The sequence below is a fragment of the Rhinopithecus roxellana genome, chromosome 3 (genome assembly GCF_007565055.1).
Source record: "Rhinopithecus roxellana isolate Shanxi Qingling chromosome 3, ASM756505v1, whole genome shotgun sequence".
NCBI classification, from domain to species: domain Eukaryota; kingdom Metazoa; phylum Chordata; class Mammalia; order Primates; family Cercopithecidae; genus Rhinopithecus; species Rhinopithecus roxellana.
In genome coordinates this window covers 69,849,250-69,863,323 of record NC_044551.1, presented here as the reverse complement: position 1 = coordinate 69,863,323, position 14,074 = coordinate 69,849,250, and the positions used below count along the sequence as shown (strand labels likewise).

The window sequence follows — 14,074 nt, the reverse complement described above, 5'->3', positions numbered from 1 at the left end:
TTTTAAGAACGTTTACTTGGTAGTAAACAGGTACTGTGGCCGTGGGTTACTGATCCTGGGTTACTAATAGGAGAAAGGGCAACTTGTTACTTACCAAACACTTCAACCTTTAACCCAAGAGGTCACCATCTTCACTAATCTTATCTACTTCCCCATATGCAGCCCAGTCAGTATTGGAAGAGAATCCTTCAAGCTTTTTTTCATGAATAGGCCAGTAGGGACCTCTCAAATACTGATAGAAAGTGTCTCTTTAATGGACCCTCTCTTTTCTAAGTACATAGGATTAATATCTTTTTCTACCTAGCAAAAAGCTATTAAGGGTAGTACTGTTACTATTACACTAACCTTAGATTTATGTAAGGTATTTCTCTCTTATTTAATTGAATTAGTCATCCTTAAGAACCCACAGATGCCCAGATTCTGAGAACAAAAATAAAATGCTTGATTTGGAGGTTAATAAATTAAATAGAACAATGTACTTTCAAGAAAACAGGTATTTCATATTAAAACCATGTGAATGTATAAGTCTTAAGGACAGATTTGGTTTATCTTAAGATAATAAAATCTTAAGGAATATTTTTTGAGAAGAGATGTCAGAACACTTTTCCCAAATTAATTCAGTTCTGTTTTTAGAATTAAACATATAGAGGATTGAATAGATTAAGTGTTTTTCTTTGAAAACATATAGTTAATAATGGACAAGACTTAAAAATTATATTTTGGGCCGGGCGTGGTGGCTCAAGTCTGTAATCCCAGCACTTTGGGAGGCCGAGACGGGCGGATCACGAGGTCAGGAGATTGAGACCATCCTGGCTAACACAGTGAAACCCCGTCTCTACTAAAAAAAAATACAAAAAAACTAGCCGGGCGAGGTGGCAGGCGCCTGTAGTCCCAGCTACTTGGGAGGCTGAGGCAGGAGAATGGCGTGAACCCGGGAGGCGGAGCTTGCAGTGACCTGAGATCCGGCCACTGCACTCCAGCCTGGGCAACAGAGCGAGACTCCGTCTCAAAACAAAACAAAACAACAACAACAAAAAATTATATTTTGGGTTACATTCTTACAGGTAAATTGCTCCTTGGATTTAAATAAGATATTTTCTGAAATATATTACTTTCAGATCACCAAAGGTTTGTTTTTTGTTTGTGTATATTTTATAAAGTAAATTGCACTCCAGCACTCTAAACTGTGTACTAAGCAAAGAAGGGTTGTACCTTCTGACATATATTATACTGAGTACTCAGGATAGAAAAGTAATAATCTTATACCAGCTGGGTGCGATGGCCCATGCCTGTAATCTCAGCACTTTGGGAGGCCAAGGCAGGTGAATCATTGAGCTCAGTAGTTGGAGACCAGCCTGGGCAACACAGCAAGACCCCATATCTACAAAAAAATGCAAAAATTAGCCTGCATTGCAGCACACACTTGTAATCCCAGCCATTTAGGACGTTAAGGTGGGAGGTTCGCTTGAGCCTGGAGGCAGAGGTTGTAGTGTGCCATGACCTGTGCTTAGCCTGGGTGACAGAGTGAGACATGGTCTTAAAAAACATGTAGACAGTATTCACTATCAGGTAGCATATTCCAGAGGAGGATAAATATGCTGTAAATATATATCTGTAAACCAATTTGGAGGTTTAAAAGTATTTTAATTTAATTTCTGGTTATATAATTTCTAAATTAGATTAACAATTGACAGCAAAAAAAATGACCCAAAATTTTTATTAATAATGATTTTTTTTTTTAGGTATGAATAGCAATGATGAATTATTTGAGAGGTAAATATCTTAAGTGTTAATTCATGATTTTCTTTAAAGTTGGGTGTAGATAGTGGAAATTTTGTTGTTCATATGTGTGTGAATTTTTACATTATACATATCTTTGTGGTTTAAAGGAATATAAGTTTTCATTGGGTATGGAATATTTTTAAGAAATTGAGGATTGCTATATCCCTTACTGTTTTAGCACAAGTAATTAGAATTCAATAGACTATAGTTACTATATTTTCTTATATAAATATAGATCAAATTTAAACAGGCAGAATCTATAGAGGTTTTCTTCTGGGCCGTATGTTTCCTTTTTAAAGAAAATCTACTAAGTCATTACTTATTGTTGATGAGAGATACTAGAATTGCAGAAATAGAAGGAACAGTAGATATATGTTTATCATTTTGTGTTTATTTGTTACATGTTTATTTTTGCTTAATGTAATTAAGTTGTAGATACTGATTTATATTTCTTATTACATTTGCAAATGAAGTGCTTCAGTAGATCCACTCCAGATGACTGGATTGACTGATATTGCAGACATTATTGATGACCTTATAACTAAAGATGGAGTTTCCAGTGAAGAGCTGGGCTTAACAGAACAAGCTAAGCGCACCTTCAGGTAATCATTGAATAATTCATTTTTAACCTGTTTAAAATGCTTCTCATTCAAAAATGTTCAAAACTTGTCATATTTTAATGTGATTTTTATGAAAAAAATCTGAAGCATAGAATAGATTTTTTCTTCATGTTTTGTTATGTATATGTGTCAGTCTTCCCTTTTCTCTAACAATTTATAGTATATAACTGTATCCTGTGAGTTTTCCCAAGAATCACTCTTAAGTACAACATACATTTAATCCTATCTCTTACTAGAAGTAATTAATGATTTAGTTTGTAGCACTTTATCCTAAAATTAACCCTTAGAATACGTTTTAAATAGCTTTTCTGATCTATCATGCAAATGGAAAACAAAAAAGATCAGGCGCTACTGTTTTTATATCAGATAGAAGAGACTTTAAACCAACAGCAGTAAAAAAGGACAAAGAAGGGTTTTACATAATGATAAAGAGTTCAATTCAACAAAAAGACTTAACTATCCTAAATATATAAGCATTCAACATTGGAACACCTAGATTCATAAAATAAGTACTTACAGACCTATGAAACTAGTTAGGCAACCACGTAGTAATAGTGGGGAACTTTAACACCCCACTGACAAATTTAGACCTATCATCAAAGCAGAAAACTAACACATTCTAGAATTAAATTAGACACTTGATCAATTGAACCTAATCGACATCTGCAGAATGCTCCACCCATCAACCCCAGAATATACATTCTTTTCATCTGCACATGGAATATATACTCCAAGATTGACCAAATGCTTGGCTGTAAAGCAAGTCTCAATAAATTAAAAAAAAAAACCCTGGAATCTGACTGATATGATTTGGCTGTGTCCCCATCCAAATCTCATCTTGAATTGTAGTTCCCATAATTCCCATGTGTCATGGGAGGGATCAGGTGGAGATAATTGAATCATGGGGACAGTTTGCCCTATCCTGTTCTCATGATAGTGAGTGAGTTCTCACAATAACTGATGGTATTATAAGGGGCTTCCTCCTTCAGTGGGCACTCATTCTTCTCCTTCCTACCATCATATGAAGAAGGATATGTTTGCTTCCCCTTCTGCCATGATTTTAAGTTTCCTGAGGCCTCCCCAGCCATGCTGAACTGTGAGTTAATTACACCTCTTTCCTTTATACCTTTATAAATTATTCAGTTTCAGGTATGTCTTATTTAGCAGTGTAAGAACAGACTAATATAGTAAATTGGTACCACAGAGAGTGGGGTGCTTCTGCAAAGATACCTGAAAATGTGGAAGCGACTTTGGAACTGGGTAACAGGCAGAGGTTGGAACAGTTTGTAGGGTTCAGAAGAAGACAGGAAGATGTGGGAAAGTTTGGAACTTCATAGAGACTTGTTGAGTGGCTTTGACCAAAAGCCTGATAGCAATATGGACAGTAAGGTCCAGGCAGAGGTGGTCTCAGATGAAGAAGAGGAACTTGTTGGAAACTGGAGGAGGTGATTCTTATTATCTTTTAGCAAAGAGACTGGTGGCATTTTGCTCCTGCCCTAGAGATTTGTGGAACTTTGAACTTGAGAGAGATTATTTAGGGTATCTGGTGGAAGAAATCTCTAAGTGGCAGAGTGGCAGAGCATTCAAGAGGAAGCAGAGCATGAAAGTTTGGAAAATTTGCAGCCTGACAGTGCAGTATAAAAGAAAAACCCATTTTCTGGGGAGAAATTCAAGCTCACTGCAGAAATTTGCATAAATAATGAGAAGCCAAATGTTAGTCACCAAGACCATGGGGAAAATATCTCCAGGGCATGTCAGAGACCTTCATGGCAGCCCCTCCCATCACAGGCCCAGAGGCCTAGGAGGGAAAAATGATGTCCTGGGTCAGGCCCAGGCCCTCCCTGCTGTGTGCAGCCGAGGGACTTGGTGCCCTGCATCCTATCCTCTCTAGCCGTGGGTAGAAGGCACCAAGATACAGCTCGGGCTGTGGCTTTCAGAGGGTGCAAGCCCCAAACGTTGGCAGCCTCCATGTGGTGTTGAGCTTGTGGTGAACAGAAGTCAAGAATTGAGGTTTGGGAACCTCCTCGTAGATTTCAGAGGATGTATGGAAATCCCAGACTGAAGTTTGCTGCAAGGGCAGAGCTCTCATGGAGAACCTCTGCTAGGTCAGTGCAGAAGGGAAATGTGGGGTTGGAGCCCCCACACAGATTCCCTTCTGGGGTACTGCCTAGTGGAGCTGTGAGAAGAGATCCACCATCCTCAGACCCCAGAATGGTAGATTTACCAACAGCTTACACCATGTGCCTGGAAAAGTCACAGATAATGCCAGTTGTGAAAGCAGCTGGGGCAGAGGGCTGTACCCTGCAAAGCCACAGGGATAGAGCTGTCCAAGACCATGGGAACCCACCTCTTGCATCAGCATGACCTGAATGTGAGACATGGAGTCAAAGAAGATCATTTTTGGAACTTTAAGGTTTAATGACTGCCCTACTGGATTTTGGACTTGCATGAGGCTGATAGCCCCTTTGTTTTGGCTAATTTCTCCTATTTGGACCGGGTGTTTTTACCCAATGCCAGTACCTCCATTGTATCTAGGAAGTAACTAACTTTCTTTTGATTTTACAGGCTCATAGGCAGAAGGGATTTGCCTTATCTCAAATGAAACATTGGACTTGGACTTTGGAGTTAATGCTAGAATGAGTTAAGACTTTGAGGGACTGTTGGAAGGACATGATTGTGTTTTGAATTATGAAGACATGAGATTTGGAAGGGGCCGGGGCAGAATGATATGGTCTGGTTGTTTCCTCATCCACATCTCATCTTGGATTGTAGTTCCCATAATCCCCACATGTTGGTGAAGATAATTGAATCATGGAGGTAGTTTGCTCTGTCCTGTCCTCGTGATAGTAAAAACACTATTTCACGAGTTCTGATGGGTTTTTTGTTGTTTTGTTTTTTTTTTTTTTTTTTTTTTTTGAGATGGAGTCTCACTCTGTTGCCAGGCTGGAGTGCAGTGGTGCGATCTCAGCTCACTGCAACCTCCGACTCCCTGGTTCAAGTGATTCCTGCCTCAGCCTCCCGAGTAGCTGGGATTATAGGCACGTGCCACCACGCCCAGCTAATTTTTATACTTTTAATAGAGACAGGGTTTCACCATATTGGCCAGGGTGGTCTCAATATCCTGACCTTGTGATCTGCCCCCCTCGACTTTCCAAAGTGCTGGGATTACAGGTGTGACGCAGCAAAAGCAACACTGAGAGGAAAATTTAGAGGCTGGGCATGGTATCTCACGCCTGTAATCCCAGCACTTTGGGAGGCTGAGGTGGGCGGATCACCTGAGGTTGGGAGTTGGAGACCAGCCTGACCAAAATGGAGAAACCTCATCTCTACTAAAAATATAAAACTAGCTGGGCATGGTGGCACATGCCTGTAATCCCAGCTACTCGGGAGGCTGAGGCAGGAGAATCACTTAAACCTAGGAGGCAGGGGTTGTGGTGAGCCAAGATCGTGCCATTGCACTCTAGCCTGGGCAACAAGAGCAAAATTCTTTCTCAAAAAAAAAAAAAAAAAGTGGAAAATTTATAGCACTAACCACCTGCATCAAAAAGTTAGAATGATTTCAAATTAGTGATCTAATATCACACGTAGAGGAAACAGAAAAACAAGAACAAGTTAACCCCAGAGCTAGCAAAATATGTAACTAAAATCAGAGCAGAAGTGAGCAAAATCGAGAACCAAATATCCATACAAAGAATCAACAAAGCCAAAAGTTGGTTATTAGAAAGGATAACTAGATTGATAGACCACTAGCAACATTAACAAAGAAAAAAAAGAGAGAAGAACCAAATAAGCACAATCAGGAAACAACAAAGGTGACATTACAACTGATCCCACAGAGATACAAAAGATCCTGAGACTATTATGAACACCTGTATGCACAAAGTAGAAAATCTAGAGGAAATGGGTAAATTCCTGGAAACACACAACCTCCCAACATTGAATCAGGAAGAAATTTGAAACCCTGAACAGACCAATATGAAGTCCTGAAATGGAATCAGTGGTAAGAACCCCACCAACCAATAAAAGCCCCAGACTGGATGGATTCACAGCCATATTCTGCCAGACATAAAAGAAGAGCTGATAGGAATTCTACTGAAACTCTTTTTAAAAAATCAAGGACAGACTCATCCCCAGTCATTCTATGAAGGTGGCATCACCCTGATACCAAAACCTGGCAAAGACACAAGGAAAAAGGAAAACTGTAGGCCAATATCCCTGATGAATATAGAAGCAAAAATCTTCAACAAAATACAGCAAACCGAAAGCAGCACATCAAATTGTGGTGATTGTTAATTCACCACAATCAAGTAGGCCTCATTTCTAGGATGCAAGATTGGTTCAACATACACAAATCAATAAATAGCCATTTATGACACACCCACAGCCAACATCTTACTGAATGGGCAAAAGCTGGAAGCATTCACCTTAAGAACTGGTACAAGACAAGGATGCTTAATCTTACCATTTCTATATAACATAGTACTGGAAGTCCTAGCCAGAGCAATCAGGTAAGATAAATAAATGCAAGGCATCAAAATAGGAAAATAAGAATTCAGATTATCTCTTTTCCATGACAGTATGATTCTATACCTAGAAAACCTAAAGACTCCTCCAAAAGCCTCCTACAACTGATAAATGACTTCAGTAAAGTTTCAGGATACAAAATCAATATACAAAAATCAGTAGCATTTCTATGGAGAACCAAAGCAAGAATGCAGTCCCATTTACAACAGACACACACACACACACACACACGCACACACACACCTCTTAGAGCTCTAAGACCAAGTTATATCAGTGTTTATTTGAGCTCGGGGAAGAAAGTCAGTGAAAGAAGGCATTCACAGCAGTTCTTGTATTTGTAAGTGAAGGGCAAGGAATTAGATGTAACTAGAGTTTGTGCATTAGAAGGGAAGAGTGGGACTAGCTGAGTGTGGAGACCAGAGGGAATCACTAAGTTCAACCTATTGACAAGCAGTAGGGGGTGATAAGAAGGGGCTTTTTTTCTTTTCATTTTGCTTCAGGGGAAAAACGATTTAATACCTTCCAAGCTCCCCATCCCCCAAGTACTTGGCTGCATTCTACGATTTCAACTTTTCTTCCAATTCTGAATCCTGTTTTCTCCACTTATAAAAGGAAAGTTATCAAAAACAAAGGAAGGTTATCAAAAACAAAATACGTTGGCAAAGTACTCATCACTTCTTCGACTTATATTTTTATTGCCATGAAACTATTTCCTGTATGTTCTTCTATCCAGACAGACATTCACTGCAGTCTATAACGTGAAAGATGTAAGCAAGGATATATAACTATTTCAATGAACAGATTTGGTGAAGTGCCTTCTGTTTTAGTACTTTAAGTTTATCACATTTTGTTGACTTCTGACTTTCCATTTTTCCTAGATTGGAGGAAAGATCTGTTTATGTAGTTTGTTTTTAAATGTGCCAGTGCCTGCACGTTAAGATTTTTAAAAATAAAATTGTATAAAACATATAATGTATTGGTCTTTTGGGGGGAATTAGATGCATCATCACTGTATTACACTGTATCACAACTGTATTACAGCTTCATCAACATTAACTGGTTTGCTTTCGTGATGTTTCTGAGGAATTGGTTCTTTTTGCAGAGGTTCAAGAGAAAGGGCTTTTGAGAAGTTCTCTAGTTCCTTTTGTATACTTACAAATGCTTTATTCACATTGTTAACTTTTCATCATTCATAATGTATATTTTAAGATTAGTGGGCTGGGTGCAGTGGCTCACGCCTATAATCCCAGCACTTTGGGAGGCCAAGGCATGTGCATTACCTAAGGTCAGGAATTCGAGATCAGCCTGGGCAACATGGTGAAACCCCGTCCCTACTAAAAATACAAAATTAGCCAGGCGTGGTGACACATGCCTGTAATCCCAGCTACTTGGGAAGCTGAGGCAGGAGAATCGCTTGGCTTTGCTTTGTTTTTTGCCTTAAAGTTGTTGTGGCTGGCAATGTGAAATACGTTCCTGGACTTCTGCCCCCTTAATTTGTTATTGGCCATTGTCTTTGATGTGTACATCCAGGTTCTTTTTTTTTTTTTTTTTTTTTTTTTAAATTCCATAGGTTTTGGGGGAACAGGTGGTATTTGGTTACATGAGTAAGTTCTCCAGTGGTAATTTGTGAGATTTGGTGCACCTATCAACCTCAACAGTACCCAATTTGTAGTCTTTATTCCTCACCCACCTCCTACCCTTTCTACCAAGTCCCTGAAGTCCATTATATCATTCTTAGGCCTTTGTCTCCTCATAGCTTTTGAGTGAGAGCATACGACGTTTGGTTTTCCATTCCTGAGTTATTTCACTTAGAATAATGGTCTCCAATTCTATCCAGGTTGCTGCGAATGCCATTATTTCATTCCTTTTGGTGGCTGAATAGTATGACATGGTGTATATGTGTACCACAATTTCTTTACCCACTCATTGCTTGATGGGCATTTGGGCTGGTTCCATATTTTTGCAATTGTGAATTGTGCTGCTATAAACATGTGTGTGCAAGTATCTTTTTCATATAACGACTTCTTTTCCTCTGGGTAGATATCCAGTAGTGGGATTGCTGGATCAAATGGTAGTTCTACTTTTAGTTCTTTAAGGAATATCCACACTGTTTTCCATAGTGGTTGTATTAGTTTACATTCCCACCAGCAGTGTAGGAGTGTTCCCTTTTAACCGCATCGCTGCCAACATCTATTGTTTTTTGATTTTTTAATTATGTTCATTCTTACAGAAGTATGATGGTATCGCATTGTGGTTTTTATGTGCATTTCCCTGATCATTAGTGATGTGGAGCATTTTTTCATATGATTGTTGGCCATTTGTATATCTTCTTTTGTGAATTGTCTCTACATGCCTTAACTCTATTGTTTTGATGGGATTTTTTTTTCTTGCTTATTTATTTGAGTTCCTTGTATATTCTGGGTATTAGTTCTTTGTCGGATGTATAGATTGTGAAGATTTTCTCTCACCCTGTGAGTTGTCTGTTTACTTTGCTGATTGTTTCTTTTGCTGTGCAGAAACTTTTTAGTTTAAGTTCCACCTATTTATCATTGTTTTTGTTGCATTTGCTTTTGGATTCTTGGTCATGAAGGCTTTGCATAAGCCGCTGTCTAGAAGGATTTTTCCTGTGTTATCTTCTAGAATTTTTATGGTTTCAGGTCTTAGATTTAAGTCCTTGATACATCTTGAGTTGATTTTTGTATAAGGTGAGAGATGAGGATCCAGTTTTATTCTTCTACATGTGGCTTGCCAATTATCCCAGCACCATTTGTTGAATAGAGTGTCCTTCCCCCATTATGTTTTTGTTTGCTTTGTGGAAGATCAGTTGGCTGTAAGTATTTGGGTTTATTTCTGGGTTCTCTATTCTGTTCCATTGGTCTGCGTGCCTATTTTTATACCAGTACCGTGCTGTTTTGGTGACTATGGCCTTATAGTTTGAAGTCATAATGTGATGCCTCCAGATTTATTCTTTTTGCTTTGTCTTACTTTGGCTATACAGGCTCTTTTTTTGGTTCCATATGAATTTTAGGATTGTCTTTTCTAGTTCTGTGAAGAATGATGATGGGGTTTTTTTGTTGTTGTTGTTTTGTTTTTGTTTTTGTTTTTGTTTTTTTACAGAGTCACACTTTGTTGCCCAGGCTGGAGTGCAGTGGCACAATCTCAGCTCGCTGCAACCTCTACCTCCTGGGTTCAAGCAATTTTTCTGCCTCAGCCTCCCTAGTAGCTGAGATTACAGGTCCGCACCACCACACCCAGCTAATTTGTTCATTTTTAATAGAGATGGGATTTTGCCATGTTGGTCAGGCTGATCTTGAACTCCTGACCTCAGGTGATCCACCCGCCTCGGCCTCCCAAAGTGCTGGGATTACAAGTGTGAGCCACCTCGCCTGGCCCTTATGGTGGTATTTTGATAGGAATTGCATTGAATTTGTAGATTGCTTTTGGCAATATGGTCATTTTCACAATATTGATTCTACCCATCAATGAGCATGGGATGCATTTCCATTTGTTTTGTTATTTATGATTTCTTTCAGCAGTAATACATGCATGCAGGTCCTTAAGCTCCAGGTGGCACCATCTGCATGCAGCACAGGGCTTTAAGATGGAAATTAGAGCCGGTTAGAAGACTTATTTCAGTAGTTTAGAGATGAGGTGATCAGAATGGAGAGTGTAGGGTAATAGGTGTAAGTAAACATTTGGAGGCTATCAGGTGGTAAGAGTGACAGCTTTTCTACTTGGGTGACTGAGTTGATGGTGATTTCTTTAGCAGGATAAAGAATGCAGGGGCAACACAGGGAAACCCAATCTCTACCAAAAATATAAAAATTAGCCAGCCTCATAACCCAATCTCAAAAATATTTTTTTTAATAAAAATATCTTTTAAATCCTGCATTCTGTTAATTTTGCTTCCTTCCCTGAGAAGGACATAATATATCTTTTGTTTGTTTATTTGGTTTTTGAGACAGGGTCTCAGTCTGTCACCCAGGCTGGGGTGCAGTGGCACAATCATGGCTTACTGCAGCCTCAACCTCCCCAGGCTTAGGTGATTCTCCCACCCTAGCCTGCAAGTAGTTGGGACTACAGTTATGTGCCACTGCATCCAGCTAGTCTTTATAGTTTTGGTAGAGACTAGGTTTCAAAAACACAAATAAATAATTAAATTAATTAATTTAATTAAATAATGGCTGGGCTCAGTCGCTCACTCCTGTAATCCCAGCATTTTGGGAGGCTGAGGTGGGCAGATCACCTGAGATCAGGAGTTCAAGACCAGCCTGGCTAACGTGGTGAAAACCCGTTTCTACTAAAAGTACGAAAAGCCGGACATGGTGCTGCGATTCTGTAATCTCAGCTACTCAGGAGTCTGAGGCAGGAGAATTGCTTAAGCCTGGGAGGCAGAGGTTGCAGTGAGCGGAGATCGTGCCATTGCACTCCAGCCTGGGCAACAAGAATGAAACTCCATCTCAAAAACATAAATAAATAAAAAAGAGAATGCAGTTTTAGATATAAGGTGGCAGAAAAACATCAAGTGGTAATATTCAGTGGTATATTAGTTTTAAGTCCTCTGCAAAGCAGATGGGATTTTGATGAGCAAGAGATTTATTTGGAGAAATGCCTGTGAAGGAAAAAGGGAGGATGCCATAAAATTGGGGAAAACTATCAGACTGCAGTGCTGATGTAGAGCTGACCCTGTGCTGGGAGTCCCCAAGATCACCCCCAGGTTCAGAAATCACCTAGGAGGATGCACAGAACTCAGCAAATAGTCATTTTCATGGCTATAATTTATCCTAACGGGAGGCAAAAGGTACATGGAGTAAATTCCTGGGGAAATCAGGCACAAACTTCCAAGAGTCTTTTCCCAGTGGAGTCACATAGAATGCACTTAATTCCTCCAGTAACAAGTTGTGACAACGTGTGTGAAATGTCTACCAGGCAAGCCCATTAGAAACTCAGTGCCTGGGGTTTTACTGGGAGGATACTGCCTGCCATGTGTTAAGATTCCAGAGTCTCAAAAGGAAAGCAGATATTCAGAATAAAATGTAGTGTTTGTATTTGTGCTAGTCTTCTGTTTAGGAGGGTGTCTTCTTCAATCACTGGGTGATGCATCTGTCCAAGTCCCCATCTTTTAAAACAAACTTTTTAAAATTTTATTTTTTGGAGACGGAGGTTTGCTATTTTGCCCAAACTAGGCTCAAACTCATGATTGTCCCACTTCAGCCTCCCAGGTAGCTGGGACGACAGGTGCATGCCACTGCACCTGGCCCCAAATCCCCATTTTGCACCACCCATTTTCTCAGACCACTCCTAGTACATGTATGTTAGTTCAGATCCTCCAAGAAGCTAAGGTCGGTTTAGCTGCAGAAGAGATTTACTGGGGAAAATGCTTGTGAGAGGATAGCAGAATGCGGGGAAGAAGTAAGGAGAAGCATCAGACTACGATGCAGCTCTCAGCCCTCCCTGCAAAGGAGAGGGAAAAAGGGTGGGGGAGACAGAGTCTCAGTGCACTGTGTAGTTTTATGAATGTTTCAGCTGGGTCAATGGTAAGACCTCAGGCCAAGTTACCCACAGAGTCACCTGTGTCTTGCAGGAATGGGCCTTTCGCAGTATCCCTGCCATGCTTAGTCCATTAATTTGGGCCAGACCATGGAAAGTGTGACATGAACCTAAGCATGGGAGTAGATCCAGAAGGGCAAGTGTTGGAAGTCACCTCTGTGTTGCAATTGTTTTGTTTTTTTGAGACAGTCTTCCTTTGTCACCCAGGCTGGAATGCAGTGGCACGATCACTGCTCACTGCAGCTTCGACCTCCCAGGCTCAAGTGATCCTCCCACCCACCTCAGTCTCCTGAGTAGCTGGGACTACAGGCATGTGCCATTCAACCTGGCAAATTTTTTTTTTTCTTTTTTATAGAGATGGCATCTCATCATCTTGCCCAGGCTGGCCTTGAACTCCTGGGCTAAAGCAGTCCACCTGCCTTGGCCTCCCAGAGTTCTGGGATTACAGGTGTGAGCCACTGAGCCCAGCCCTGTATTAGAAGTTTTGAAAGTGATAGAAATAGTACAGGGAATAAGTTACATTAATAGATAAAGAAGTGGAAACCTCCCCATTTTACATGATGTGATTATTATGCATTGCATACCTGTATCAAAATATCTCATGTACCCTATAAATATATACATCTACTATGTACCCACAAAATTAAAAAGTTAAAAAAAAAAAGTCAAAAGGAGAACCTTTAAGACATTAGTTTTGAAGCAGTGAGCAGAGAAGAAAGGAGCCAATGCAGGAGGCTATATAGTTTTCTGAGAGTTAGGAAAAGACCCAGTAAGATAGAGTTTAAAGAAGAAGGGAAAAGAGTTTAAGGCAAATGTTGTAAAGAAGTTGTTAGTTTTCTGAGTCCCTTTTCACTGGAGTTCAGGTAACAAATTGGAGTGAGTTGACTAGAGAACATAAGTATATACTGCTTTTGAAGATGGGGCAAAATATTTCCAGATAAATAGTGTTTAGTCATGATATATCTTATCTGCATAACAAATTTAAAAGCAAATGATGTCTACTTGTTAAATTTCTCAGAATTCAGCATTCTTCTGGCAGACATTCACAAAGAACTGACAAGGAAAGAAGAGAGATTCAAGCCTGGATGAAAAGAAAACGAAAAGAAAGAATGTCAAAGTACTTAAATGAGCTGGCAGAAAAGAGAGGGCAAGAACATGATCCTTTCTGTCCCAGAAGCAATCCAGTAAGTCTGCAGTGTCAAGGGCAATGGAGTTATAGAATATGTGTAATTACTTTCCTGGCAAAATTTTAAGAAAAAGATTAACATAATTTGGACACATTTTTAATTTGGCATATAGAAAAGTAAATGTTTTACTTAAGTCAGGAAAAGTTAATTACCTTAAAATGTTACAGGATATTGTGCTAACCAAGTTATACTGAATTATCTTAAATATTTTTTTGTCACCCAGGCTAATGATGGCTGTAGCATTTTAACAAGAGGAGGAGGTTGAGTAATCGGGTGACCAATTGGAGTTGTTCCTTTAATTTTCAGTGAGAGTCATTGGCAGTTGAAACAACTATGTGTATTAAAGCCATTTTAAAAACTCACTTTTCTATGCCTGCTCCCTTACTTAGTTTATAAAATTTACTTGCTTAG

The 14,074-nt window shown here is 39.6% G+C and overlaps 1 protein-coding gene and 1 pseudogene across 8 annotated transcripts in view; one reads left to right on the top strand and one right to left on the bottom strand.

The window, feature by feature from the left end:
• The window catches only part of CPLANE1 (ciliogenesis and planar polarity effector 1), a 156,159-nt gene that overhangs the window by 122,708 nt on the left and 19,377 nt on the right, over positions 1 to 14,074 (top strand). For 6 of the 8 annotated variants that reach the window (XM_030927508.1, XM_010373440.2, XM_030927505.1 and 3 more), the window contains 3 exons: positions 1,743 to 1,773; positions 2,256 to 2,384; positions 13,495 to 13,660. In XM_030927508.1, coding sequence (XP_030783368.1) covers positions 1,743 to 1,773; positions 2,256 to 2,384; positions 13,495 to 13,660 — 326 coding nt within the window. Of the gene's footprint in view, positions 1 to 1,742; positions 1,774 to 2,255; positions 2,385 to 13,494; positions 13,661 to 14,074 lie in introns of those variants that run through there. The other 2 variants (XR_004056371.1, XM_030927510.1) reach the window with 2 other exon arrangements.
• LOC104670256 lies at positions 7,951 to 8,434 on the bottom strand (annotated as a pseudogene).